At 41.3% G+C, this 27,991-nt stretch overlaps 1 protein-coding gene across 1 annotated transcript; it reads right to left on the reverse strand.

The window, feature by feature from the left end:
- Nucleotides 1-145: 145 nt before the first annotated feature.
- Nucleotides 146-24,539, reverse strand: itpr3 (inositol 1,4,5-trisphosphate receptor, type 3). Its single transcript, XM_027015987.2, has 58 exons — nucleotides 24,100-24,539; nucleotides 23,215-23,285; nucleotides 22,226-22,347; nucleotides 22,027-22,113; nucleotides 20,543-20,701; nucleotides 20,241-20,339; nucleotides 19,808-19,891; nucleotides 19,443-19,589; nucleotides 19,189-19,284; nucleotides 19,037-19,081; nucleotides 18,769-18,911; nucleotides 18,501-18,600; nucleotides 18,078-18,238; nucleotides 17,610-17,751; nucleotides 17,192-17,353; nucleotides 16,763-16,935; nucleotides 16,461-16,580; nucleotides 16,142-16,324; nucleotides 15,621-15,872; nucleotides 15,267-15,411; nucleotides 15,009-15,153; nucleotides 14,310-14,506; nucleotides 14,101-14,221; nucleotides 13,928-13,982; nucleotides 13,657-13,822; nucleotides 13,286-13,435; nucleotides 13,106-13,180; nucleotides 12,805-12,924; nucleotides 12,448-12,570; nucleotides 12,104-12,304; nucleotides 11,608-11,859; nucleotides 11,322-11,447; nucleotides 10,953-11,078; nucleotides 10,526-10,646; nucleotides 10,059-10,240; nucleotides 9,617-9,765; nucleotides 9,332-9,440; nucleotides 9,146-9,236; nucleotides 8,801-8,976; nucleotides 8,448-8,610; nucleotides 8,124-8,329; nucleotides 7,607-7,807; nucleotides 7,273-7,383; nucleotides 6,773-6,868; nucleotides 6,575-6,676; nucleotides 6,389-6,475; nucleotides 6,147-6,257; nucleotides 5,806-5,998; nucleotides 5,163-5,282; nucleotides 4,742-4,914; nucleotides 4,201-4,365; nucleotides 3,544-3,733; nucleotides 3,178-3,258; nucleotides 2,920-3,041; nucleotides 2,628-2,793; nucleotides 2,208-2,368; nucleotides 1,275-1,436; nucleotides 146-1,016 (listed from the first exon to the last, which is right to left on the reverse strand). The coding sequence occupies exons 1-58, from the start codon at nucleotides 24,189-24,191 to the stop codon at nucleotides 897-899; spliced, it is 7,998 nt and encodes a 2,665-aa protein (XP_026871788.2). The 5' UTR covers nucleotides 24,192-24,539; the 3' UTR covers nucleotides 146-896.
- Nucleotides 24,540-27,991: the final 3,452 nt, after the last annotated feature.

Here is a 27,991-nt window from a genome sequence, read left to right on the forward strand (position 1 = left end):
ATCTTTGTATAGTTCTTTGTATAGTCTAGATCATACCAAATGAATGCCAAGCTTATGTGCTGTTGAATAGTTTTGACTTTCACTTTATTAAAATTGCCTCTCTGGCAATCAGTGGTTTTAAACATACCCTTAAGAGGCAGAGACGTGTAGTGCCAGTGTGGTTTTATTGAATGCAGTAAGTGGGAAGATCTTTACAATGGATGACCAGCACAGATGCTTACAGACCCCAAGATACTGCCTGCATTTTTAGAAAGGCACTTTAGGTAAATACATTCTGAATGTGTTGAAATTCTCAAACTTCTGTTTTTCTTCAGAAATAAAGAAAAAAAGATATTAGTCATCTCTCAATAAATCATTAAATAGTTATACTTGACAATATGTACATTATGCACTGAATTAGCATAACAACACAGGCACCCTTCTCAAGATTGTTCCTAAGACAGATAAATTACCTTATTTTCAAAAGAAGCACAACTTCATATGACTGTTGTCATGTGATTATTCACTTTAGCTTTTATCATCACGAATAGTGAACATATCCACAGGTTTCTGTTGATATCTTAAAAAGCATGCTCCCCTTTATAAAAGAAAAAAAAAGGTAAAAAAAAACAAAACAAAACAAAACAAAACAAAACACCAACAAAAAAATTTCATATGTAATCCCATATGCCAAATTATTTTACTTTAGCATAAAACTCTAAAAGCAAGTCATGACTAACATTGTTTTATTCAGTGCCAGTAATCTAAAAATGGTTTTGACTAGTGAACCATCTGTGTGTTGTCCAGTACACCAACTGCAATTGCAATATCCATACATCTTTAAGTCAGTGTAGCAGCCTGACATTTCCTAAGGAGGACAGAATTAGGGGTGCGCTTGTCTATCGTGTGGATGTGTGCTAAGACTTGTAGATCTGGTGGTTTCCCCCGGCTGCACTGGGGGGCAAGGAGGATGCGTTAGAGCTCGCCTGGACATCCACAAAGCCCATCCTCTGCCTCCTCTTCCTCTGCTCCGTCATCTGCAGTACAAGCAGACCAAGACCGTGTCAGCAGCCGATGCTCATGCAGTTAGACCACAGACAACTAGGCCCTAGCAGTATTATTGCACTGTAAATACCCAATTACGATACCAAATTTAAAAAACAAAAACATACAAATAACACGTTTAAAAGATTTGCAAAATAGTGTATAAAAAAAAGACTGCCAGTAACAATCTTCAACAGCGGCCAAGCCATCCCGTCCCTGTGCGGTCAGAGAAGCTGGACATTTTTCCTCACCTGCTCTTTCAGTTCTGCTAGCTGAGTAGTGAGATGAGTGACCACTTTCATGGTGATAGCGAGCCTGTCCTGCAGGTTCCTCATCTCATTCTGCTCCCCCTCGCCCTCGGTAACCACCAGAGACATGGCCTGCATGCGTGGAAACCAATCCAGGTTCTTGTTCTACATACAGGTGAAGTGACATCATTATTAAATGCATTAATAATGTTGAGGATTTTTGGTTAGGTTTAATTACTGCCTACTCTTGTCTGCTTCCTTGTACAAACAGTAATAAAGGTAGTGAAGGTGTGATGCATGTGGTAATTTAGTGAATGAAAGAATTAACATATACTTAATAGTTATTAACTATGTTCTTACAGTTGTAAGAACAGATAGTTGTTAATTCAGAGGCACTGTCAAAGCAAATTTAAATAAATGATATACTTATCACTCTGGTTAAGTAGAGTTTAAGCTTTTACATTATATACAGTAGTAAAAGTAATTCATTAAAAGTACCCAAGCCAACTAGTTAGAAGTTACAATTAAACAGATACTATTGAAATGCAAAAGCATACTATAAATAACAGAAATACAGAATCAAGAATAACATGAATGTCACCTGATAGATACACTGAGAAACAGACACAGAGAGATAGAGAGACAGAGCCAGTGATTGGTTTGGAGTAATCTAACTCCACTCTACTGACTCCAACTGCTCCCCTTCAACTTCATTCTCCCAAAGGTTCAAGTTCGGAGACCTTCAGGCTTATTTTGATCAGTGTCATTGTGCAAGCTTTTTGATCAGGTTGCCTTGCAATGACCAAAATGAAGCCTTATTTTTTTCTTAATTTTTTAAATGAAGATTTAGCAGCTCATTCTGTCAACACTCAAGGGGCACTATTAACGGATAGCTGCATTTGACAGATACATAACCCTAAAAGGTGAATAACTCACTTTTATCATATGGGCCACGTAGCTCTCTGGGCCAGTGTAGTCTGTCTTGTTCTTCTCTCGCACCAGTACAATGAAGTACAGGTAGTTCCAGATGTTGTGCTCCAATTTAACGTGCTCTTCAAAGGACACCGTCTTATTGTCAAACTTGTCCCTCTCAAGACCTTTTCGAAGACAAAGAAAACCACAACAGTCAAAATGTTCCAGAAGTGGTTTAGTAGTCCCCCCCCCACCCCCCACGGGACTCATCATAAAGTAGCTTTACTATAGTAATATGTTAGGATAACATCAGCCAAATGTAACCATTGCTGAGAGGCTTTTTGTTTGGATACATGAAACTGGCTGTGTGGGTGCGCCCCAGAACAGACTGGATCTGTGAACTGCTGCAGGGAACACCTGTTTTTCTCTACAGTGAGCCCTTACCACAGATAAAGCAGGTGGTCTTGAGGACCTCCTCTTTCTTTTGCTTCTCACTACGCAGGTCAGCAAAGGTGTCAATGATCACGCCGAAGATGAGGTTCAGTACGATAATGATGACGATGAAGTAGAAGAGGAGGTCGTACACTACCCGTGCAGGAAACAGGGCCTCCTGTAAGGTACAGAGGACTGCATAAGCCAGGAGTTCCTGCTCATTCCAGATGGTGAATGGCGTCTTGCGTGTCAAACACTAAATTTGTCCTTTCACGTGTATGCATGTATTTTTTTTTCCCCTCACATTCTTCGAGGGTCTGCGCAGAACATCTCCCACTCCTCCTCCGTTTCGCAGTCCATGGTTCAGCACGGTGACGATGCACATCAGCAGTGTATCGCACGCTCGTTCCATGTTTTCTTCCTTCTCTGCAACATCACAAAAGCCCCTCAGCTGCAGCCTTTACTCAGACGCCTACATTATATTCACCAAGCACACATTATTTGGGCTTTACAGTACAACTAGCTGAAAGCTGGACTAAGTGATAGGAAATGAAACACTAACCCTCTGGTGGCAGTAGAAGACTGGTCTCATTTTTGCAGTCTATTCCATCTGCACTGCAGCTACCAACCGAGCTGTCAGGAGCTGCACATTGCAAGAATTACAGCTATTCAAAGACAAATCACTTTGCCATTCTCAGTTCATCATTTGTTTATAATTCCTTGTGTGGCTGATTCACTGGTACAATTTTCAAATGTTGTCAAATACAAAATGCTTGTGGGGTGAGAACACCTGAAAACAGTGCAAAGATATATACGTCAATTATATATCACATCCTTTCTCCTCGTCTAGTCCTCTTCCTGCGTGGTCTCTCCACTCTTCCTGGCTGTAAAACCTAGAGCGGCATCCAGCCCTACCCTGACAGCGCACCTGTGCTGCTCTCATGGAGATGGTCCACCTCCATGATGAAGTCATGTCTGAGGCAGAGGAAGCCCACGATGGAGAACAGGTAGACCAGGATGATGGCCAACACGGCAGTCAGGAGGATGGAGCGGCCATTGCGTGTCACGCTCTTGATGACGTTGAAAAGCGTTTCCTCACGATAGATCAGGTCAAACAGCTGTAAAGGTTTAAGGATGTGGAGTAGGTTGGCCAGTTAAATCTAAACAGACAAATTCATGGATACTGAATCGTCCTGCCAATCCAGCCATCACCAAAAAATAGTGTTGATACTTATTGTAAGAGTGAAGTACTAATTGTAATAGTGAGGTTCTATTAGTGAAAGGGAAGCATGAAGCACTGTCAAGGGAAAAATCCGCCGGATTTAATTAACTAAACTGTTGAAACTGCTTTATTCATTGGTATGTCAGCAACTCAGCACAATATAAATCACATTGCTACATTCATTTATTCAATGTAATAAGTAATCTGCTTTAGAATAATTAATAGAGGCTGAGTCTCCCCCCACCCCCCAAGTGATAAAATTATGTAACATTTTATTTGTGCGTATGCAACCTCAGCACGCAGAGCAGAATGCTCACTGTGCTGCACACAATCTAGAGTGCGAAATGGGAAGGAGACGCTCACCAGAATGCTATAGAAGAGCTCGTGGGCACACAGGCCCAGTGTACTGGTTAACACGTAGGCCAGATGGTACAGAAACTCCATGTCCATCACCATGGCTTTGTAACCCATGATGAACGTGCCATTGTTCCCAACGAAGCTCACCACGTAGACGATCTTATTGATCAGCTGGGTAGGCACAGCACAGCAAAGGCAGACAGAGAACAGTGAGGTTAGCATCCACTGCTAGCACGAGTCAGGTTGATTAGGAATGCGCATCAACATAAGCTTGCGTGTCATCAAAGCAAGGTCACATCTATTCCGCTTAGCTGTGGTTCGAGACGCTTCTTTCATACACTTCTCCTACTGGTCCTCCACAACTTTTATGTTTGGAAAACGCAGGCATCCCCTGCAGGTCCAGAGTTCAGCACACAGTACCAAACCTGCTAAACTAATTAGACTAAATCAGGTGAGTTAGAAAAAGGAGATGAACCCTGGTGATGACGCCTCACCACTACAGGTGTGACCTGACTAATCACACTGCACGGCAACGGCCCAGACTTACGTTGAGCGTTCCGAGCAGGATAAGAGTGCGGCCAATGCCGCAGTGGTAGATGAGGCGGAGGATGATAGCGATGGTGAGGGGCTGCAGACCGTAGCGCTGTGAGAACAGGCCCAGGACAGACAGGCCAGTGAAGCACCAGAAGAGCATGTACAGTAGTGAGTCATCAATGGCACCTGTGAGGAACCAGAGCACATTGCTGGGATCAACCTAGCATGCAGAAGCACTGACTTTGACAAATGTAAAAAATTCTATACTGGCAGTAAAATATATCTGATAAAAGTTTGATAGACACACACACAGACACATACACGCACTAAGGAAATTAGATATTTTTAGAATGTTCACAAAATAATTATGTGAATAAATTAAATCAAACTCTCATTCATACACTCATACACAGTATGTATGTGTGTTGATGTACTTTGTCCAGAATCATATGGGTAGAAGAAGGCGATGATGAGGTTGATGAAGACAGCCAGGTTGAATGAGATGGTTCCCCATAAAGTCATTCTCCGGGAAAACCAGTACAGTAGTGGCATACCTGAAAAAAGCAGAGACTTCTGGTTTTTGTCTAGACACAGAATACTCTTTCCAGTAGAATTCCAGTATACAACGTCCATAGTATAATTGGGAGACAGACAGGGGTCTTCAGTTTGTTTCTCAGTGATCCTGGCAGTCCAGATTTTTGCTCTTTTCGGCCGTGTACCTGAACCAGCGACTGGAGGGATGAAGAGATCTTGATGGCTCTGGAAACTCCAGAGCACTAGACTGAGACTTTAGCTATGCTAAGTGCTTTGTTCAGGAATCCGCAAAGCACTCCATCAGTGTCTATTCAATGCTACCCCATTAAATGCATCATAAAGGCTGTGTTCCCAATTTGTAAGGCTGATAACCAAACTGCAAGCTTTGGTTAGCATTTGTACAACCACCTGGGACTTTTTACTACCTTTTCAGACAATACATATTATATAAAAAAATAACTGCTTCTTATAGCAATGCCTCTGCCTGTATCGCTGCTTTTCTGAGTGCTCTGAGACATCAATGAGGCCGAATTCAGAACATACTGCGTAGCTTCTTCTGCCACTCCATCTCGTTGTGCAGGAAGGAGGTCTGGTCGAAGAAGTGTGTGACCTTGCTGCCCTGCTCATCCTGCTCTGTGGTGGTGAAGACCCGGAACTTGGACTCCTCTGTGAGGAACTCGCAGATGGAGTGAACCGGGAACACGATCTGCTCCATGCTGCGGTCCTCACGGACTATCTGACAGCACAATGACAAAACTTGACTGAGATTACCCATTAATGTACTGACTTACATTATTAAATGCACAATGTTTTTAAAGTGTCCAGGGTAGTGAAAGTTCTTTAGGTTGGTGTTCGAGAGGGATTTTGCTTTTTGGAATGCTCACTTCAATTTGAGCGGTGTGTTTCTCGTAGTACTCCAGCGGGTCCTCCTCTGGGATTTCAGCAGGAGCAGTGGATTTCAACATCTGGGAGAACTGCTTGTTGTTCAGATTGAGCTATATGGAAAGCAATGCAAAATAAAAATAAAATGTGTGATTTTATAAATACAGTTCCAGACACAACAAACTGGTTAACCTGTTCCAGTGATGAAAAGCTAGAAAGCTGGCTGCTATTTTGTAACCCTTACCATAGAGGAGATGCCCTCGTCTACCTCCTCTTTGGTTCTTTTCGGTGGTTTCAGCAAATTAAGGAGAATTTTATTGTGTCGTGCCAGCTGTATAAAAAGAGAACAGTAACCCTCAACCACCTGTGGTACATTCAAGAATCCCAAGGTTCTTAAGGTTAAAAGGTTCAAGACTGGTTAACAGCATACCTGTAGCGCCAGGATGTAGATATTATGGCCGACTTCTCTGGGTGATACCTCTGCCTCCTCACACTCATTCTCTTGCAGGTAAGCCTTCTTTATCACCTCAACCTAAGAATCAAGAGACACATGGCAAAGTGAGCTTTAATATGTAGTTTAAGCTGCATAGCTCTCATTCATATTATGATGTCAATTGGGGGAACCAACCAGTTCTCGAGGTCGTAGGTTAATCAGAATCCTCTCTGCGTTCTCGCTATCATGACGACTCTCCATCAGGGCGAGAAGAAGCTTGGAGGCGTTGTCCTGCCAACAAGCAAAGTTCAAAGTTCAAGTTCAAAGAGGTTTTATTGTCATTTCAGCTATATACAAGCTATATACAAGCATATTCTCATCAGAGAATACAGACCATTTGAACATCCTCTTATGCATAAACACTTTAAAAGGCCCAAGTTTATCACTGTCACGAGAACAGCATTTGTGTCTGACAAACAGACGGTCACATTCTGACACATATCAATGATATCTTACATATCATTGAAATTTCTCAAATATTCTGAAAGCAAACATGATGCTTCATGTCATTTTAAAACAATACCAAAACATTTAGGTTAGGTCAAAGCAGCCTATGCAACATGCAATTTGCTTCTCTAGAATGCCTCTGACAATATTTATATAAGTAGTAGCAAGTGAGATAACCTGTGACTTACCTTGAGCTGGAGCACCATCTCCATACGATAACGACACAGAGGGCTGATGTCATTCAGAATCAGAGCAGTGATGATGTCAATGCCGTTGCACTCATGCGTGACGATGCATGTCTTCAGACATAAAAAACTCAGGGTACACCCAATGTCCATGTTCAACATACTAAACACAACTAATACAACCATCCTGGCTTTTTCACAGTACTCTGCAAATGATCATGTCCTTTGGTTGTCCTGACAGTATGTAATATGTGATTGCCTAGTGTGGTATTCTGTGACTGTTTATCTGGCTTGATTCTCATCCAGTATAGTGGACATCTGCGATCAATTATCTGACCTGGTTTTCGTGACACGGGCCCTGACAGTACTCTGTGAGCGTCTCCAGGGTCTGGGTGATGAGGCCCACATTACACTCGTTGATGTAGAGACCCAGAAGGCCCAGGCCACCAGTTGTACTCCCACACATAATGTCCAGGAACTGCAGTGTCTCGGACACCAGGTTATAGTTTGTCTTGTTGTTCTGACAGCGGAGGAAATTCTGAAGCAAAATTAAAGAATAGGGATATTCAGACTAGTGACAGATGATCACGACTATATAGAAAAGAATACAGGATATTCTGCATCACTGGCTTTCAAAAGGAACCAGGGCCCGTTGCAGATTTTAGGGTGCATTGTGGTCAGGCTGAACTGCAGTTCTTGATTGTTGTGTAATGTGGGCAGTAGAGGTTGCCTGATTCAGATCAGGCCTCACAGTGTAGCCTGAACAATGGAGGTGGCCTGACTCAGACCAGATCTCACAGTGTAATGTGAGCATTAAAAAGATGCCCACGCAGAATCAGACCCTGCGGATTCACCTGCAGGTCTTGGTTGTGGTTCTCACACAGCAACTGGAGGAAGCGCAGAATGGGCTTCATGATGGTGACAGAGGGGCCCATCTCTGTCTGCATCTCCTGCTGCTCAACATGGAGAGGATGAGCCAGGGAATGGCCCAGTGCAGGGGAGGCCTTATGTCCAAATGAGGGCACACCACTTGAGTGAAACACCAGTGGCTGGGGTCCAGCTGACAGGAGACAGTGAATGTATTAAAAGTTCGCATACTAATTTTCTTATATAGTACAGTGCTTTGTACCTGTGCTAATAAAAGCTTGCCCCATAAACTCTGTGTGTGTGAGCTTCACCTGGGTGCAGATCTTTCTCAGTTTTGGCCTTATGACTCATTTCACCCACGCTGACTGAAACAGTAGCTTTCACATCAATTTGTGCAGTTTTCATCCTATCATTTAGGACTTTAAAGAACTTCTCTGACTTGTTGTCACCCATCATCAGTTTGTAAAATGAGTTCTGAAGGTAAAAAACAGGCAGAGTTTTACCTATTCTCAAAATGTATATTTTTCAACATAGATCTAACAGAATAAAGAACAAGTAAAGAACAAAATCAAGAATTTAAATATCTTGAGCAACTTTAAAATCCTGCTAATCTACAAATACAGTATTAGGACAGTGACTCTGAATCCAACTACAACATCTATACCTGTATCTCAGTGTTGCCTCCCTCTAGCAGACAGATGGCTAGCTGAATGCTCTCTTGGAAGATCTTATCATTTTTGGTGCTCATAATGAGGTCTGTGAACAGCTTTGTGGAACCTTCTCTGTCTAGACGACACTGTATTGCTGCCACAGCAGCCCAGTCTCTCTCTGCCTCTCCACCTACACACACACACACGCACGCACACACACACACACACACACACACACACACACACTTTGAGCAACTGACTCAAAAGTAGTTCTAGATCTAGCATTACAGCAACTTTACAGTGTCTCTTCAGCTACAGTAGGCATTTGTCATTTCTACGATATCTGAACTCCAACAAACCTCCTGCTCCAAGTTCAGCCAGATCGGTTTTTATACCCTTTTTGTGGTTAAACAGGTAATTCTGCAGCAACAACTTTCTCAAGCCAGCCACCTTCAAAAAGAAACATTAATTTCTGTTAATAGACAAACATAAGAAATTAACCAGGCAGACCAACACACAATCTACATCATGCATGAACATCTGACCCTCTCATCAAAGTCCAGAGTGCGGATCAGCATCTCTTGAAGGGTTCGGAGGACCTTGATGCAGAGTTTCTCCTCTGACTTCATCAGAGCTTTGGTGTGCTGTATTAGCCTGGAGAACAGAGAGGAATACACTCATGCTGTCTCACCGCAGCAATGGCGAACATACTATAATGTGCCCTTTTGTTTTTTCCCCACCTTGTAAAAATGCTTAACAAAGCAAGTGAGGCCATTGAGGTCAGGACCCCACTCACTGCAAGCAGGAGTTGAGTTTTGATTAAGACTCACTTGGAGATAAAGCCCCCAGACTCGCAGCGTACGCGAGCATCGGTGCCCTCCAGGAAGAGCAGCTCCGGTTGGTGCAGCACATCCACCAGCACGGAGAGCTCGGCGCTCACCAGTGGCTTCAGCCGTTCCTCCAGGGTGTTGATGATGTCCTGTTAGAACACAGAGGCAGTCGCTCGCAGGGTCCTTAAGACACGCTCCTCTGTCTCTGTTTGCATATTACTGCTTTCCTACAGTCCTTATACAGCTAATGACAACATGACCTTTATAACTCGGGAAGGCAGTTTCATCTGCAAAAAGGCTAGGAATCCTGCAGGATACCATTCCAACCAGGCAGGAGCACACCTGATGTCTAACCAGTGAATCTCTGTTTCCTAACAACTGATCTGTTGTATTGTGCTCCTGCATGGATTTATGAAGATCGACCCTTCCCAAAAACACACACCTGTAGCTTCTCAATGATGTTTTTGTAATCCCAGGGGTTGTTGGGGGCAGTTGAACGTGTGGAGCGAGTGGCACTCTTGAAGCTGGGGTTGGAGCGTGTCAAGGTGTTCAGTGAACTATTGCTCAGCATGACGTTAACATGGGCCTCTAGCTCCACTGGCAGCGAGATGGAACGGCTCTTAACTGTGGAAGCAGTCAGGACAAAGCCAGCAGTGAAAATGAGGAGTCAAACCTTATTATACAGTTGACGAGCATTCAAAAGTTCTAAAAACTATACTTTGTATATTTAATTTACTCAATGTAAAACCATGCTTTTACTCTACTATTTACACTTCTAATAATTAAAATATTTATATATTAAAGAAAAACAAGGTTATATAAAACGATTGATAACTTAGGTCTGGTTGTAGCTGTAGACAAAAACCTTTGCCATTAAAGCAACAGAGCAAGTAAGCAGTCTTGCTGTACCAGTCATGGCCAGAGTTCGTATGCAGCCATCCACCAGGCCCTTCTGCTGCTGTTGAAGCCATGGAGAGTCCAACAGACGCATGCTCGACTGCAGCAGCCGAGTGACTATGGTGTGGTGAGACTGGAAGCCCAACCGAAAGGTGAAGAAACGAACTCAGAACAGCGTCCATACTCTACATCTTATAACTGGACGGCTAGAAAACTAAACTAAAACTAATGGACAGTCATTTAGGGTTTTATTCTGGACACAGCATGAGGTTGTTCTGTGTTAAGTAGGTAGTCAACTGAAATGGATTTTAGGGAAATGAAGGCTTAATCTTGGTGCTCGTTACCATAGGAACTGATCCTTGGAAATGTGAATAGTGAGGTTTCATAACTCAAATCTTAATAGCAAAGCACTGACTGTTCAAGGCTGGAGAGGACTCACCTGTAGAGAGGTGCTGTTTTCAGAGAAAGGTGAACTGAAGAAGGCATTTATAGTGTCCAGCACCACATGGATGACATACTTCTCCAGCATTGGGTCCATCACACGCTTGTCACGGTTAAAGCACACCTAGATAGAAGGAAGAATATTACAATGTAGTCTCTAAAGGTTCCTACTTTAGGACTCAAAAATTTCACAAAGTGCTGATCTGTGGCCTGCTAATCCTCTCTATTGACAAGACGAAGACCCTAGATCTACTTACTATGAGAAGTTTGACTGATGTCATCACAGGTCTAAAAACAATTACGCAATGAACTGATAGTGAGCCTAGCTAATGTTTGAGATCAGAGAGCTGAGCGCAGACCGTCTTACCCTGGCCATGTCTACAAGGAAGTTCTCAAACAGGTTCCATATGTGGTTGCTGGTATAGATCTCCTTCATCTCCACCTCCGTGTCCACGTAGCAGTGGTTCACAAAATTCACATAGGCGATTTTCACCTGAGATATAGGAGACCAAGGCAAATGACCACAGCCCACCAGAAGACCAAAGCAACCGTTCATGCAATCATTACATTTCCATGTAATGCAGTTTGAAAAAGCACTCTTGCTGCACAGTTTAAGGTTTAAGACAAAACCATAACACCCCCCCCCCGGATACCTCTGTGATGCAGTCTTCATGGGTAACCACTCTAACCACATCCTCTAGGGGTAGCAGAGAAGTGCATTTGATCTCCGTGTAGACATTTTTGCCCTCGGCGCACGCCGCCAGTAGCTCCACCAGAGAGATGTGGTAGCGGAGAGGACTGCTCTCCTGCACACCCTCCCTAGACTCAGCCATTAGCTCCAGCATAGTGGCGAAGGATGTTTTGTCATTGTAGAACACCACGACATCTTCACCTGCGTTTGTAAGCTGTGGTGTGAAGCAAATAATGAGCTCAGAGATTCACATCACTTTGTGTGTGTGTGTGTGTGTGTGTGTGGTTCAGAAAACAGAACGCTTTCTCAAGGAGACAGCAGGATATAGCACAATCACAGTAAAACCAACACATTTTATTATATATTAAATGTAAAGGGTACATTGAGTTATTGTCAGCTGTGACTGGTTATTGTCAATGCCTCAGACATGATATTGCGCTTCAGTCATGACCCCATACCTCGGTCATGATCATATCCTGGCATTTCTTCACATACTTCCCCTCAGCTTTGATGATGGTGTGCAGGAAGTTGAGGTACTGGACGTGGCGACCATGGGTGGCCAGGCAGTGGATGAAGTGATGTAGGACTGTCTCACTGATATCCGCACACAGCACATAGTTATTACTGAAGATATACTGTACTGTCTCTGCTTCTAGGACCTAAGAGAGAAAGATAAAAGAGATAGAGTCCTGAGATTCAGCATAAGTACTGAAAGTGGGTGTCATTTTAAATATAGCTAATGCGCTGACACTGTGGTATATGTAAATAATGTGGTGTACAATGCAACACAGCAAAGCCGTACTCCAGGGGTAAGAAAGAGGTTAAGGTGTTTGTGGAGCAAAGCTTGGTTTTCCTGGTTTCCAGTACAGAACTTCTGCAGGAAAAGGTGGGTGAACTTAATGATCTCCTGCATTTTCTTGTCATTCTGCCAATAGGAAGAGACAATATAACATTAGGCACATGAGAAAGTAATACCAACTGTAGTAATGTACAATATTCTTAAACATTCTCTGTTACAGAACAGTAACAATCCCAAACATGCTTGTTCAATAGCAAATGGGTGTTCCCCAATTTGGAATTTCTCTTTCTTTAATTACCTCACGGATGCTAGGTGGCACTGTGTTACAAATTACACCTTTTTCACAACTGCCACACTTACTCGATCATAGGAGACCTGCAGCAGGTCCAGCATGACTTTATGAGCGCCCATGTTCTTCAGAAGTCTCTGTTGCTTCTTGAACACCCCAGAGCCGCACATCTTACTCAAACGCTCCAGAATCTGGGAATGAAAAACAAGGTACCTCATTTTAATACTCAAGGTTTTAGGTCCCTTCATTCATTCATCAGTCCATCTATCCAACTAACCATCCAATTATTTAGATTTCCAATCATTCATACCAGTAAAAAGATCATGACTTCAACAATAATAATGATTATTCGAAGTAATAGAGACAACAAACCTCTCTGACTTTTTGGTAGTTTTCATTGCTCTTTTCAAGCTTTTCCTTCTCAGAGACAGCTCCCCCAGAGACAGCCTTGCCCCCCACCCAAAAAAAGTGGAGCATATATGTGGTCCTGTTAAATCCATTTTCCTCTTAAATTCATTAGCTACCACTGAAGTGATGCATTGGCACACCCACCTCTCCCTTATCTTTATTCGCCTCTCCACCTGAGCTGCCTTTCTTCTCCACCCAGAGCTCAGACTTCTCCACCATGGTACGCAGGAGGTCCAGGTCACTTTTAATGAGCTTGTAGTTGTCCACATCCTGCTCAGAAATCAGGAGCTGGACCTGCAGAAACAACACATTTGTAAGGTATTTAACAGGACAAAAGCAGAGGTCTTTAAACCAACTCCTGATTGGTCTGATTTGTATCATGTGACAGAGAAAAGAGTATCATGTGCCTAAGTAGAGTCATGTACTATTGTTTTTAGGTTTGCTAACCAGTTTGATAATGTTTGCGATGGCTGTGGTTTATCTTGTTGGAGGTGTGACATGTAACTGTAACTAACCTGCTTGAAAGTGTGGAGGACCTCCTGCCTCTGGCTGAAGTGTTTGAAGAGGAGCTGCAGTGCTCCGGACACCAGTGGAGGGTAGTCATGCATGATGAGATGGATGAGCACACGCAGGAACATCCGGCCTCCCTCATCATCCACCTCCAGAATACTATTCCCCTTCCTAATGCATACCACAAAAAAAGTCAATCATGGTCATTTGAGCCTAATGTGTTACTTAACAAAAATACGACAAAGCCATGAAATAAGAAGGAAACAGATTTCATACCCAACACCAAACATGGCCTCTGCCTGTTCTCCGATGCGCTGTAGGTTGAGGGTTGCTATTGGAGAAACACATCCTTTTCAAATGCAGTGATCCTAAAAAAACCTCAATGCCTAATTATATGCATTAGCAACTTAATAATTACTAGTAATCGATAGTTGCTCTATATTACTTACCTGCCTGCTCCACTGCTGACGTTGCGTCTGCATCTGCCATTGGATACACCTCTACAAACTCCTTTTTGAAGACAGAGAGCAGGAAGGAGAGCCGGTAGTCCAGCCGCACATTGAGGATAAACTGCACGTCAAAGCAAAAAAAGGTCAGTGGAGGTTATGGTGCTAATATAATTGATCCTACTTTCACAAATATGGATTCAACTGCATACTTGCAAGATCTCCAGGATCTTCAGTTTGGTGTCCATGACTGTGATGTCCTGGTTGTCTATGCTGTCCTTAGTGCGGGTCTGCCCATTCAAGCCAACGATGGGACGACCTGGGCCAGCTAGAATGGACTGCTTCCTGCTCAGCACCATGGTGGACATCATATGGCCCACTCCATGGATGGAGCGTCGAATGTTCTTGCCTGAGATGAAGGAAAGATAAAAGATTATCTCAGGCATCAGAAAAAGACTCCATTTCTGAAAAATATATTCATTAGGTAGGCTCCCAGCTGACTCACTGGTGAAATCGCTGCCTGTCTAACACGCCTAACTGTCCTTTTGTCAGTCCAAAACAAGACCATTTGCTAGCCAAGGGTTGGAGTCCATTAAACCTGACCACATTCTGTCCTTTGAGTGAGACAGTATGACAATCTGCACATAAGCTAGCAATCGCCAAGAGTGTGGAGAGGCTATGGCATCAAATGTCTGGTGATAATAGATCTGAGGAACCAACTGATGCATCCCTCTCCTAAAACAATAGCATTACCATGAGATCAAGGGAGAAGCTTACACAAACTGGAAATGTAAAAAGGCATGAAGATTACATTTTTCATTGTTTATTGCAGTGTAATGAAACATTACTGCCATACTATCTAAACTTTATAACACATTCAAGTGAATAAGACATTTCTCAGCAGTACTCACTGCCGCCATCCTCATGGAACATGGGATTGACCATGTTTGGCGTGGGAATGCAGTCGATGATCCCGAGAAGAGTGCGTGTAAGTCGCAACAGCTCAAAGAAGCTATAGAACCCAAAGTAGATCAGATGCCTAGCCAGGCTCACCACCTGAGCAGAGGCCATGTGACAACACAGAAAACAATGATCCTCTTATAGACATTTATAGTACACGCAGGTCTACTGAAGATGGCTCATTGTAGCAGCTTCACCATGCCATTTACCTCATAGGTCAGTTTGTTTTTCTCCTCATCAGCGAAAGGCAAGTCATCGTTAAGAACATTGTTGAGATATTCTTCCATGAAACCCATGGTGTTGGCAAACCTGTTCTTCTTGTTGTCCCTCGAGTAGTCCATATGAGAATCATAACTGGAACAAAAGGTGTCTTAGATTTACAGTAGGTCTAAAATACTGAAAACTTCCCCAAATATGCTCACCTAAATAACTAAAGTACCCCAAAACTCCTTTTAGACACATTTTCGTTAGAATGCAAGTACATATGGGCTGCCCACATAAATATGCAATAATCTACATAAATACCAATAATCTAATAAACAAGCATGCTGAGGCAATCATACTCTTTGATAGTGATGGCTGTGGGGATCTCGGTCCAGAGGCGAGCAAACTTGACAGGCGTCACAAGTTCCTGAGGGTCACGGTCCACATGGGCATGCAGCATGAGTCTGCAGAAAGAGGCCCGCAGGTCATAGGGAAGAGTCTCATCCATCATGCAGAGGAAGATCAGCTCCACATCCAGCTGCTTGGAAATCTCATCTATAGCAAGATACTGGCGGTCCAAACACATACGTGCGTAGAGTTTTAGCTGGTACCTAGGGAAGAAAGAGCCGAATCATTTGATTGAAAGATTTTTTTCATGAAGTGAGCACTAGAAAGTTAAACACATCAAGGTAAGTATAACAAACAATCGAAAAAGGCCAGTTAAAAGGTTGTAACTCAATAGAATAGAATTTAGATCATTCTTATCTCCTCCTGTTATGATCATGATGGTTTACAATAGCCTTAACAACTGTGAAACATTATTTCTCCAGCAGTTTTCCTCTCTGTGTCTCTGATAATAAAACAAACAAAAAACCCTCACCTGTAGTATGTCAGCACATTCTCATCATGAGTGTTGCCTTGTCTGGCTTCTTGGGCAAGCTGCCGTATACTCTTCTCTTGACTCTCATTGGCTTTATCAGTCCATATTAGCCAGACCTCATCTTCTTCTCCATACTCCTCCATATACTCAGAACTGTGATGATTCTCCTTGGGGCTGCGTCGTCTGTATATGAATGCATATAGAGGAAAAATATATTATTCACAACAATTAACTGCCTGCTAAACAACATATCATATCTGTATGTAATTACACATACAGGCCATAAAGATGAAGTGTTTACCACTCTTAATGAACTCACTCCGTTTTGATGAGAATATCCTGATTTTTAGGGTCCAGCACACACTTGCAAATCAGTTCCTGAGTTACTGGGATGGCCACATTATTCGATACACACAGGTCTGACAAGTAGTCCAGAAACCTTGGGCAAAATTGCATTTTTATCAAAATATCTACTGCACAGCAAAACTGTATTCCATTGACAGGTAAAGCTTCTATTTCACTCTGACTTCCCAAAGCTTTGCAATTATAAATCAAACAACATTCTGAAGATCCCTCAGGAAAAAAGACCTGCAAACAGGTGCAGAGTGTGATGGTACTGACCTTGGCTCCCTGTTCCTGCGCACCAGGCTCACGAAGGTCTCTACCTCGGTCTTAGTGATGTGCTTCTCCAGCAGCTTACGGTTGTTGTGCAGCAGAGCAGTGATTGTGTCCTCAGCCAGAATATCATAGCCAATCTGAGACTGCATCACCCCGAACTGCTTAGCTATATACTCCTAAGAGAAGGCAGAGAGAACAAAGCCCTTCTAACTCTCGTTCTAATCTCCTGGCATTGGATAGTCCATGGAATAATTCCAATCATTCATTTAATCATTAATAATTATGGAATATTAAGATATGTATAGCATTTCTCTTCCTCATATTCCCATTACTGTCTCACTAGTGTACTGCAATTCCTTATCAATTTTATTCTTCATAGAAGGGCACTGGCAGTACAGGACCTGTGAGGCAGTGCTGTGTTGGTGTCTCTACCTGGTTCTTGCGGTAGTCCTCCTGGGAGTGACGCAATACCCTGTAGCAAAGGCGGAGCATGTACTGGTACGGGGCGTTCTTCTGATCCGACAGCTCCTCTAGATGCAGTAGAGGTCCATCACCTCCTCGCTCTTTAAACGGAGCCTTAATGATCCCGAATATCTAAGGCAGCGTTCGGTTAGTTACCACATCAAGCCCCAATGACGAATGCAGGCAAATCACTGTACCAGATCAAGGCTCTGGTCAATACTGACTGTGCAGTGTTAAAAGGTCCAATAGATTTTGTGACTGCGTTCTGCCTTGGAGTTGTAGTGCTCAGTCCAAGGTTAGTAATGAATGGTAAAGGGTCCACCTGCGAATCGTAATGAGATTTTGTAACATGCACTTTGAAGTGGCACGGCCATCAAAAACTAAGCACCTGTTTGAGAATGTTCTGCTCCCGCATGAGTTTCTGTCTCTCTCGGTTCGGTTTGGCCATTAACACCTCCAGCACGGGTTGCCCGCTGTTCATCTGGTCCACCACAAAGAACACCATGTCTTCCAGTAGCTTAATGACAAACCTACACAGTGGAGACATGGAGGCATTTTAAAAATTTCAGAATGAAGTGTATTACTTTGTTAATGTTTCTTACAGTTTAATAATGATTAATTAAAGTAATAACATAAATAATGTTAGTTAAGGGAATCAAAAGGCAATACCAATATAACTAATAATATAAGTAATAATATAAATACTATAATAATATAACCTACTGTGCATAAAAATAACTCATTAAATTATTCTCATTAGCTCATTAATCAAGACCACTAAACAGCTGTTTATCGGTTGTTGTTTTTTTATGAATGATTTTAAATTATCATTGCAGTTTCTGTGTTTTGTCTTGACCTCCTGTCATTCGGACTGATGAAACCTGTGATGAACTTATCCACCACAGTGCTCAACATTAAGCTGGCATCGTTAGCGAAGTCCAGGTCTCGGATCTCCATGACGGGCACAGAGACGATGGCAAATGCCTCTTTGTCCTCTTTGGTGGGGCAAGTGCCCAGCTAAGCAGACACAGAAATGTGGCAAGATACAGTGCTGCCAAGATTACAATGGAAGTATGTGGAGGCAATGAATATGTGTGTGGTTACCAAGGCATTTGCTATAAACTTGGAACTCATGTTCATATAAAATAACCAAAAATATTAAGATTTTGATATTTAACTTTGAAATGAACTAAAAATGTAACACATTAGGCAATTATGATGTCTGAATGTTAGGAGTAGGGTGATTGATCTAAAACACTGTGATGGGCTTTTTCTTTACCATTAAGCGAATGGGCCTCTCTTCATCAATGTCAATAGGCACGTTAGTGCTCTGGATCCATGTGTTTGTGCACAGGTGACGGAAACGCACATAAGAGTTTCTGTTCAGAGGACAGAAATGTATGTACACAGCTACAGGTTACTGTTCAAACGTTGAAGAGTTTACTTCATTACAACCTACACATTTGCAGACTGCACACATCTCCTCAGGCAAACAATAGCACTACTGTTGATCTCTAGCTCTGAGCAGTAAGTATGCAGCACCGCACCTTGGCACAAATGAGTCTGTCTTCTGCAGAGTGGTGGGGTCCAGCTCAAAAAGAGAGGCGATGTCATTCCCATGCGGCACCGCCACTAGCTTGTACTTAATCTTCTCGCCCAGGGTCCTCTTACCACTGCGGCTATTGTCCGTCTGAACAGAGACATTCATAATGGTGTGGGGAGAACGACCAGAGCAGAATGACCCAAAAAATACAAAGCTTTCAAAGACTTCCATCATGGAGGGCATTTTTCCTCAGTTATACAACATCACATTACCTGTGGTTGTAACTCATTGTTTTCCCCTCTGTAACCAGGGTTCTCCTGACAGAAAAATAAAGCAAAAATATTTGAAATAACTGAAGAATCACACACAGGCTCCGAAAAAGAGTATTCTGCTATTGTGTGTTCCCTTCTCAAAGGCATTGTACCTCTGCTGCAAGGTAGTTGCCTGTTGCCAGATGTTTGAAGCGGTACAGACTGTTCCAGTGGCCTGCTCCTCCTCTACAAGGATCATGATGTACCACCTACATAAAAAACAGTCAGTTCACCTTCACCGCACCAACAAATTTCTGATAAAGTGTCAATTACTCACAAAAACCAAGTACAATACTAAAATTGTGAAAGGAAAATATTACCAATTACTTGGTTAGCAATATCTCATATGCAGAAGCTCCCACAATACCTCCACTTCCCACAAAGCATTCGAGCTTGTGGCAGAGGTAGCAGACTGGCGCAGCGTGGTACGCAGGAAAACGTGCAGTTTGGACTTGTACTCGTCACAGGTCAAAAACTTCTCTTGTTCCGCATGGAAAAGTCGTACTACATCACCCTATGCCAAAAACGAGCACAACTTGTGACGCAGCAGTACACTTCGCCAACAGAGGATTGTCAGCTAGTATGAAACGCTGGACAACTAGGATGAAACTCATGAGAGAATATGATACTGATGCACACTTCAGAGGCTAAAGACCCATTAGTAAATTATTATTCTTTCTCTTCAAAGAAAGTCGGTGATCTTGAACAAGAATGGGTATTAGAAACACTTACTCCTTTAAGAACTTCATCTTTGTGGTCACTGAACATCATGAACAGGTTGATCTTCCAGCTAGTGTTGCCATTCACAGAGTTGACCTGCAGGGGGAGACTCTCAGTCATTCAGGCATTTGCATGCAGCAAAAGGCCTTCCATATGACCTAAACACTAAATCTCTTACTTACACTTTTGGCTCAAGAGGAAATCTTTGTCCATTTTCAAGTAAATAAATTTAGCTTTCCTTTCCTTACAGAACTAAATTCACTGTAAAAATGTATTTGTCTTTTCATTAGTGTTAAGTACTCACATTTACATTACCAGCATTTGGCTGACACTCTTATCCAGTGTGATTTACAGAAATGATTTGCTGACTGTTCAGAAATCATTCTGCCATCTTCCAAAATGCTTCATATATTGTAGTGGACAGAATAGCACCATGCAGGCTCACCTCTTTGCAACCAGGATGGTCAGGGAGCTCATAGTTGCTGGCGTGTAGAGGCTGTCCTGCATTTACAGGGTTAAGGATGACTTTGTCACCAACCACCACCTGAGGAAAAGCACATGCATGGCAAAACCATGCAGGCATGCTACTGATACTGCCAGTAAAACATCAGATGGACGCACTGATCATGAACTTAAGTAGTTTTTTATACATTTTGGAGTGGAATTGTTTTTGCATTCATATGTGTAGCTTTGAAAACATGTACACATGCGAGCGTGTGTGTGCGCATGTGTAGTACAGTAAATTACATTGTCTCCATTGGCCCTGAGCTTCCAGAAGGGCTGGATGAAGAGCCAGGATCCCTCGTTGCCTGTACTGTCCAGAGTGACCCTCATAGCGTTTTTCTCCAGCAAGGCAGGAAGGCGCTTATTCACAGTCAGGTACTTGTTGCTCTTCATGTGCAGGAGCTGGTGACACACCACACTGCACTAGTACAGCCACATCCACAGGCTCCAGCACTCAGTGGCAAGTCTAGAGTAAAACCTCCGATACTACCATACATCTATTGTTTATACAGATGTTATGTATCATCTAAGGAGATATTCTCATTGCATTATGGCTGCATGATAACTATAATCACAGTTGAAAATAACCAGCTATTCTTGCTCAATATCAGTAATCACAATTATTCATACAGTTTAGGAACAATGTGCTGAACAGAACAGAACTCATTGACATTGTGCTTTTTAAGCCTATATTCTTCCAGATTTATGCATCTTTAAATTAAAGAAAGACTGGTCTTTAACCATCACCATTAACTGAGTGTTATACACAAACAAAACAGATAAACATGCCCGCACAGTATGCAACAAATAGAAAGGTTTGAAATTAGAATTAAATATAAATTAGATTCCTGCTATCCCTGCAGTTGCTGAATTTAAGCTGATTTTAGGAGATGAACTGGTGAACTTAGCAGGTAAAGAATTTAAGGTTCAGCTGAAATGACATTATGACAAGCACATGGGTGACATGCACAAGCACAATAGCCATGACAGTGTTCCATAATTACTTAATTATGGCTAGTTGTACACAATGGGTTTCCTAGTGACAGTTGCAGCCCACATGAGTTTTTTTTTTAAAGGCCTTTTATAGTATCACGGAAGAGCCCTGTTTCCTATACTGTGAGTACAGCTGTTCATACTTTATCAGCGACTGTCTCAACTAACAGTGAGGAAATGGACCATCATTTTATAGGTCTCTTACACTTGGAGACTTTGGTTGTGCGTTGCACAATTCAGCAGACAACCTTATCTCAATTTGCTCTTTGCTCTCCTATTAGCGAACCTTTGACTGAAAAATTACTCAAGATGTTTCCCACCCAAATGCTTCTGAGTGTGGGTGTGATCCCTTCATCCTCCTCCTCTAGAAACAGAAGCAAACTAAGCGCAAGGCAGCATTTACATACTGAAGTGTGGCTTCTACAGCAGCCTGTTCAAGAGCCTTTGCAGACTTGTGCTTGAGGGTGATTTTTTTTAAACCAGTTTGCATTTAGACACTGGTTTGAAGAGAACTGGACAACATGGTCTGTAAATATAAAGCTGTGCTACTCATCATGAGAAAAATATATTGGTATATATAGTTTATTAAGAGCTCCCAGAACATAGCAAAGCATGATATATTGTAGTTAAAACAGTCAATATTGGAATTTAGTTCAAAGTACTTTGGCTTTACTCAATGAATGACCCTTTTAACCGTAGCTACAGCTAACAAACAATTACGTGATGGCTCTTACCTGAATGACACTGCCGTACTTAACTACATCGCCATGGACCTTCCTGTTCTCTGCCTCATTCTGCTTCTGTTCCAAATTGGAGGCATGCTGGGAAATGACCATTAAGAACTGAAGACTTAGCATACATGAACAGCACTCAAGCAGACCTGTATAAGAGTAATGTTCTAGCACATCTATTTGATATGTTTTGTGGTCTGACCTGCAGTTTCTGGAGGAGCACCATATCTGCAATTTTGTCTCTCTCGTGTTTGGCCTGCTTGGCTTTCCAGAATTGTTTCTGGGCTGAATAGCGGTTCATAGGACAAACCTTAAAGAGACAGTCTGCAAAGAAAAGAAAGAAAGTGTTTGCTTGTTTTTTAACTTCTTGACCCATTGCAACCACCTGTCTGCACACTGATCGCTATATAAGAAAAGTTGATTTTTGTGTTATTTATATATTTTTTATTTACTCAAATCTGCAGTCTTCCTGCACTAGTGGCTCATGTTTCAGCACTGACTTTGCAATTAAATAAAAATATCTATTTCTCATTATAAAATAGCTGCTCAGTGCTTGCACATTGCAGGACTTCCCTATATGCTCAAAATTAAAACAAACAACTAAAAAAAGATAATGACACTGAAGATGTCATTACATTGCTAAACTGCTTCAGATAACAGAAGCATGTGTATTTACAAAAAAGTTTTAAAAGTAATTGTTTCAAAGGACATAGAAGTGGAACTATGTGATATATACCTTTGAAAAGTTTACCTCATTTCTGGCTTTGGGTTAGACTGTCAGGCAAGCTAAGAAAAATTAACTCTACAGCTAATATATGTGTGATAAAAAAAAAGATGAGCTGGTGTTAAGGACTCTTTACTTTCCTATGAATAAATCACCAGCCATATTTTCTCAGAGATAATACCGGACCTAAAACCTACATGTCTGTGGTGTCAGTCAAGGCTAGATCAGTCTAATTATAGTGTATGAAATCACACTGGCAAAGCTCTGGTTAGAGCCATGGTTTGGACTTATACTGCTGCATCGCTGGACCTCTTATTACCAACAAACCAACAACAAAGGAAATGCTAACCAGTATATGACTAGCTTCAGTAGTTGCAAGCTTGCACACTGATTCGCACTACTGGCAGTTATTGTAAGCTTGTCATATAGAGACTTATACAGACTCTAAAAGAACAAACATAAAATACCTCTAAATTTCTTTGGTGGGTTATCCAGGTCTCCCGCTACAGGTTCTACAACACAGCGGTCATCTACCAATCTGTGGAAAGAAAACACAGAATTCACCTGGTTGAATTTAAGTGTAATATGAATTAATGTTTTATACATCAGTTTTTGAAGGAAACATACCGTTTTTGGTTTACATGTCATTCTAGTCTTCCTAATCTAGTTGCTCAGGTTGTTTTTAAAAAGCACACAAAGGAAGCGTTCAAGAAAAAAAACAGTTGGTACTATAGCTACTATACTGGCACTATACAGAACCCCAGTGGGGCAGCACATGAAGTAAATTGCTAGCTTTTTTTCTGTCTTAATTTTTTCCTATTAGGAACCAACGGAGAATTATTTAATCATTCTGTTTCTATTTGTGTTAGCCTTCAAACTGATTAAACTGAATACCCTAGACTTGTTCCATACAGGAATCTAGGATGTTCTCTATGCTTGGTTTCAAATAACATTTTAAAAGTAGACTAACAGCTTGTTCTCGAATACTTGTATGTAATTTTCGCTTACAGTCTTTTCCATAGGAATAACAAGCAGCTTTGCCTATATACAAACCCTAAAATCACAACAAGCATTGACCTCAATGTAAAGAAGCGTTCTCATGTTCAACAAAATACAGTGAATAAAGGCTGTTCGGCCGCATCGAGGTAGCCGTACTATGTGCACCTGTGCTCTTGGCAATACAAAATCGGTTTGGAAGGGACGGCGTTTACACAGTAATCTGAATTTCCGTTCTTCTTGTTTTTGGGTTTTGTTTGTTTGTTTACAGTGATATAAAGTTTAAAAACACGGGAAAATCGTTATCACAGAGTTGACTGGGTTTAGGAGAGACGAACGAAAATGTTGTTACTTACCCCAAAGTGCTTATAAAACCATTAACAGTCCCTTCTGCATAGAGGGATACGATGTCTCCTATGTGCAAAAAACTCGATACCGAATCAGACATTTTCGCAGTATTAGACTAACACCGTGGTCATGAAAGAGATGATCTCTGCATGTCTTGATGCATATATGCCAATTTCTTCTGACGTGCTCCGGACACTTGTCTTAACTCTCTTCCTGATATTGTGGCTGAATGCACTTCGCTTGTCTTCGATTTAAGTATAAATCCATTCCCGAAGTTTTTCAGAAATCCTTCAGACGCACTTTCAGTGGCCGTAATCACAAAAGTCTGAAACAGGTAGAACAACGGTGACTCCCGAAGTTCGAGAGGCAGAAACGACTCTCATAAAGCTACACTGCACCTCAGCTTGCAGTAATTCAACCAGGAAGCACGCGTAAATTTGTCAAGTCAAAACATGCTTACACAGGAGGGCATGGTGGGCAAGAAAATGGATGCAATTTTTAGTCAAGAAGCTAGTCGGAAGCTAGTCTTGTATGATATGGCGAAGGGGAAAAACGGTGCTGCAAAGTTATGAGCGAGGTTGAAATATATTAAACCTTTTATATTTCTTTTTTTTAGCCTAAATTTGAAATCAAATTTTAGGCACGTAAAAAGTCAATTGGATCCAACTTTTTAATTAGTCATTCAAACAAATCCTTTGCATTGGTTTGCATTAGCTTGGTGCAACAGGCATATGAAAATGATTTCTCAAAATGGTGCTAAATGAAGAAAAATGATTATCAGTGATTTTGTATAAGACTATATTTATACTGAACTTAGACAAAAATTAGACACATTCTAGCAACAACAAAAACTTCTGACGTTCTCTGGTTTTGCACAGGAGTGCAGACACTATGATAAAGTCCTGCTACGGAATGACACACCCACCATCTTATTTTTATTAACTGTGTGGACTTCCTGTTCAACTCGAAGGATTGAAAAAGGCCTACATATACCATGTAGGCACACAATACAAGGAAGAGACAAGTATAGAACCCTTTAGTTGCAGTAGGTCAGCATAACATCAAACATTTGCCTTAACCTTTACATATGCTTAACAGTTAATAACAGTATGAAGCCAAAATGTTCTTGGTGGCTGTCACTGAAAGGCCAAAGTTCATGTGTGGATTGGGTTTATTTAAGGTTGTGTTAAGTAGCAAAGGCCTGCTTCAGATTCCAGCAAACTAGGTGGCACTCAGAGTGCTGTATGCAAGGTCATGTGACTTGAATAAATTATATTTAGCATTGTTTCTTTGGTTGATATGCAGGATTGTCATATGCAGGACTGGTTATGGTAAAAGTCACATGTTCAGATGAACACAATCATAAAGTATGTTATTGTGCAACTGTTTTAATATTTAAAGTAATGAGCAGGGCCCCTTTTCACACAAAAAAAAAGAAAGAAAAAAAAGTATGATTAAGATCATCTTAATGGGGAACAGTTTACTCTTTTAACAATGACCTTTCTATACAGTACTTTTTGGAAATCTGGCGCAGTTAATTAAATGCATCATAGTCAATATCATGTTCCACAGAGTCAAGAACACTGTGAAATGCAAAATGACACCTGTGTGAGAGCTTGCCCTAAAGCCAAGCTTCAATATATTCAAATCCACTTTTCAGGCAAATTCATATTCAAACCAATCCAGCAAGCCTAGAGTGTAAACGTTTAAAGGGGAGATTTAAGTTAATTATTATGTTTAAGCCGATATACTATATTATTCTGCTTCTGTAGCAACTTTCAAGAAGCTTCAAGTCCATGTCTTCTAACAGAATGCCTTGACCCCCCACAAGGTGTACTGCTCTCAGTATACTGCGGGTTAGTGGTGTTGAGAAGTCTTTGCAATCAAACCATTTGCTTCTAGTCTTCATGTCTGCTGTACTGTGTAAGTGAAGCAGATGCGTTCAACAGGCAGTTATACTAGCAGCAGTATGTTAACTCTGCCATTGTTTCGCTGAGTGCTCCAGCTTGGTATGGTCATCCATGGTTTCCAGAATGCATTGCTTCTATGAGGGATGTCAAATTATAAATTGCAAACAATTTAATAATCACAGCACTCTAGCTTCAGATTTAAGTGTAGGATGCTGACTTTATGCTGACTGGTTTGCAAAAAGGGCAGATAAACTCTGTTAGGAATTTGATTTAGATATCATGCGTGTTGTAGATTTATTGGTGATATTATTTTAAATAAATTCTTGGGGTGTTAGTTGGGTTAGGATTGGTGGTTTTTTAGCTGCAGCCTAGAGTATTCCCTTTCCAATGAAATCCTAATAATTGTGCATAATTCATATTAAAGAGTCACATCACAGACAATAATTTGGATGTACAGGTAAATATGATGTATTTCATGCCTTGACATTTTTATTATGAGTATGTAATGCCAAAGTAATAATATCCAGTAAACAAAAAAGGATCTCTTTGCTTTGCTGACATTCTAATTATTATTATGACTTGATACAGAGAAAGCCCATTTACCCCCCGTAATCTTTGTGCAGGTCCTCTGCCTGCACTGATCCACTGCCTGCACTGATCCTTTAGTCTAAACTCCATATATAGCCATAGGCATTCAAATAGAGATCTGGGTTGATTGGCCCTGTTGAATGATTGCACTGTAAACATCTGGGGAGAGGGGGTGGGATGAATGTAAAGGAAAAAATCTCAAATCATTTTGATCTTTATTACTCTGGTTAATGGCTGGTTAGAGAGAATTAAAAGAAATTTTCTAAGGGGTAAGAATAAATGTTGGGGGTTTTAAGCGTAGCTTGCACAACATAAAAAGAAGGGGAAAAAAATAAAACAGATATGAAACTTTGATAAGACCAATTATACTTGAACAAGGCCTTTTACACAGGTAATAAGGTGCTATCAGAAAACACACCTGCAAAGGAAAAAAAGTATTCCTTTGTTGTTTGTCTGTGTGTGTGTGTGTGTGTGTGTGTGTGTGTGAGAGAGAGAGAGAGAGAGAGAGAGAGAGAGAGAGAGAACTGGCTCTCCTGTGCAATGGATCTTCCATCTTTACACACTCTTCCATCTTTACACACTCTAAAGTATACAAATGGTTATTGACATAGGGAGATGTCAGCTATGCCACAACCCTTTAACTAAACTTTAGCCTTTAACTAAACTTTAGGTCGTATCGCAAAGTCGTAAGGTTATCAAAATTAAGTTTATCAAAATTCTGTTCTAGTAGAAGGATTCAACTATGACCAGTTTACTGCATTAAAAGGAAGTATACTATTTCTTATAACAAGATCTTGACCAAACAAATGACCAGTGTTTTTACTAAAGTTGGGCCTTTGTTAGCATGTGACTGCTTTTTCAGATACTGCGATGGCTATAAATGTTAATGGACATATACAGGTACTCCTGAAATCTTTAACATGATGCTAAGTCCAGTGTCACTGTGGTATATAAAGCATATCTTAAACTAGTTTACATTACTATACAGATGACAGTGCAACAAATTTTGCCAGAATTCTTATTTAATTCAAATTTATCTGAATGCATGCTAGAGAATATTTCCACTTGTGTGAATAAATGTACTATGTAGGAATGTTTTTACTCTTTCTCTCTCTCTCGCTCTCTCACTTAGGCTAATGTGCCATTATTACCCAAATAGCTGCTGTGGAAGGGAGTTGGTTTTGTAAACAGGTGTCTTAGGTTGAACGAATATTTTCTCTTCATCACAAGATGAGGATGGGCACATAAATAATGTACTAAGTACAAGCATCTTATGTTGACACACCATCTTTGCACATACACTCACTCACTCAAAGGAGGACATCTATATAAACACACTGTGCTACCTTTTAATGTGCTCTATGATTATTCAAGACTATTGTAAATATGTCATTCTTTCATA

The sequence above is a fragment of the Electrophorus electricus genome, chromosome 23 (genome assembly GCF_013358815.1).
Source record: "Electrophorus electricus isolate fEleEle1 chromosome 23, fEleEle1.pri, whole genome shotgun sequence".
In the NCBI taxonomy this organism is placed as follows: domain Eukaryota; kingdom Metazoa; phylum Chordata; class Actinopteri; order Gymnotiformes; family Gymnotidae; genus Electrophorus; species Electrophorus electricus.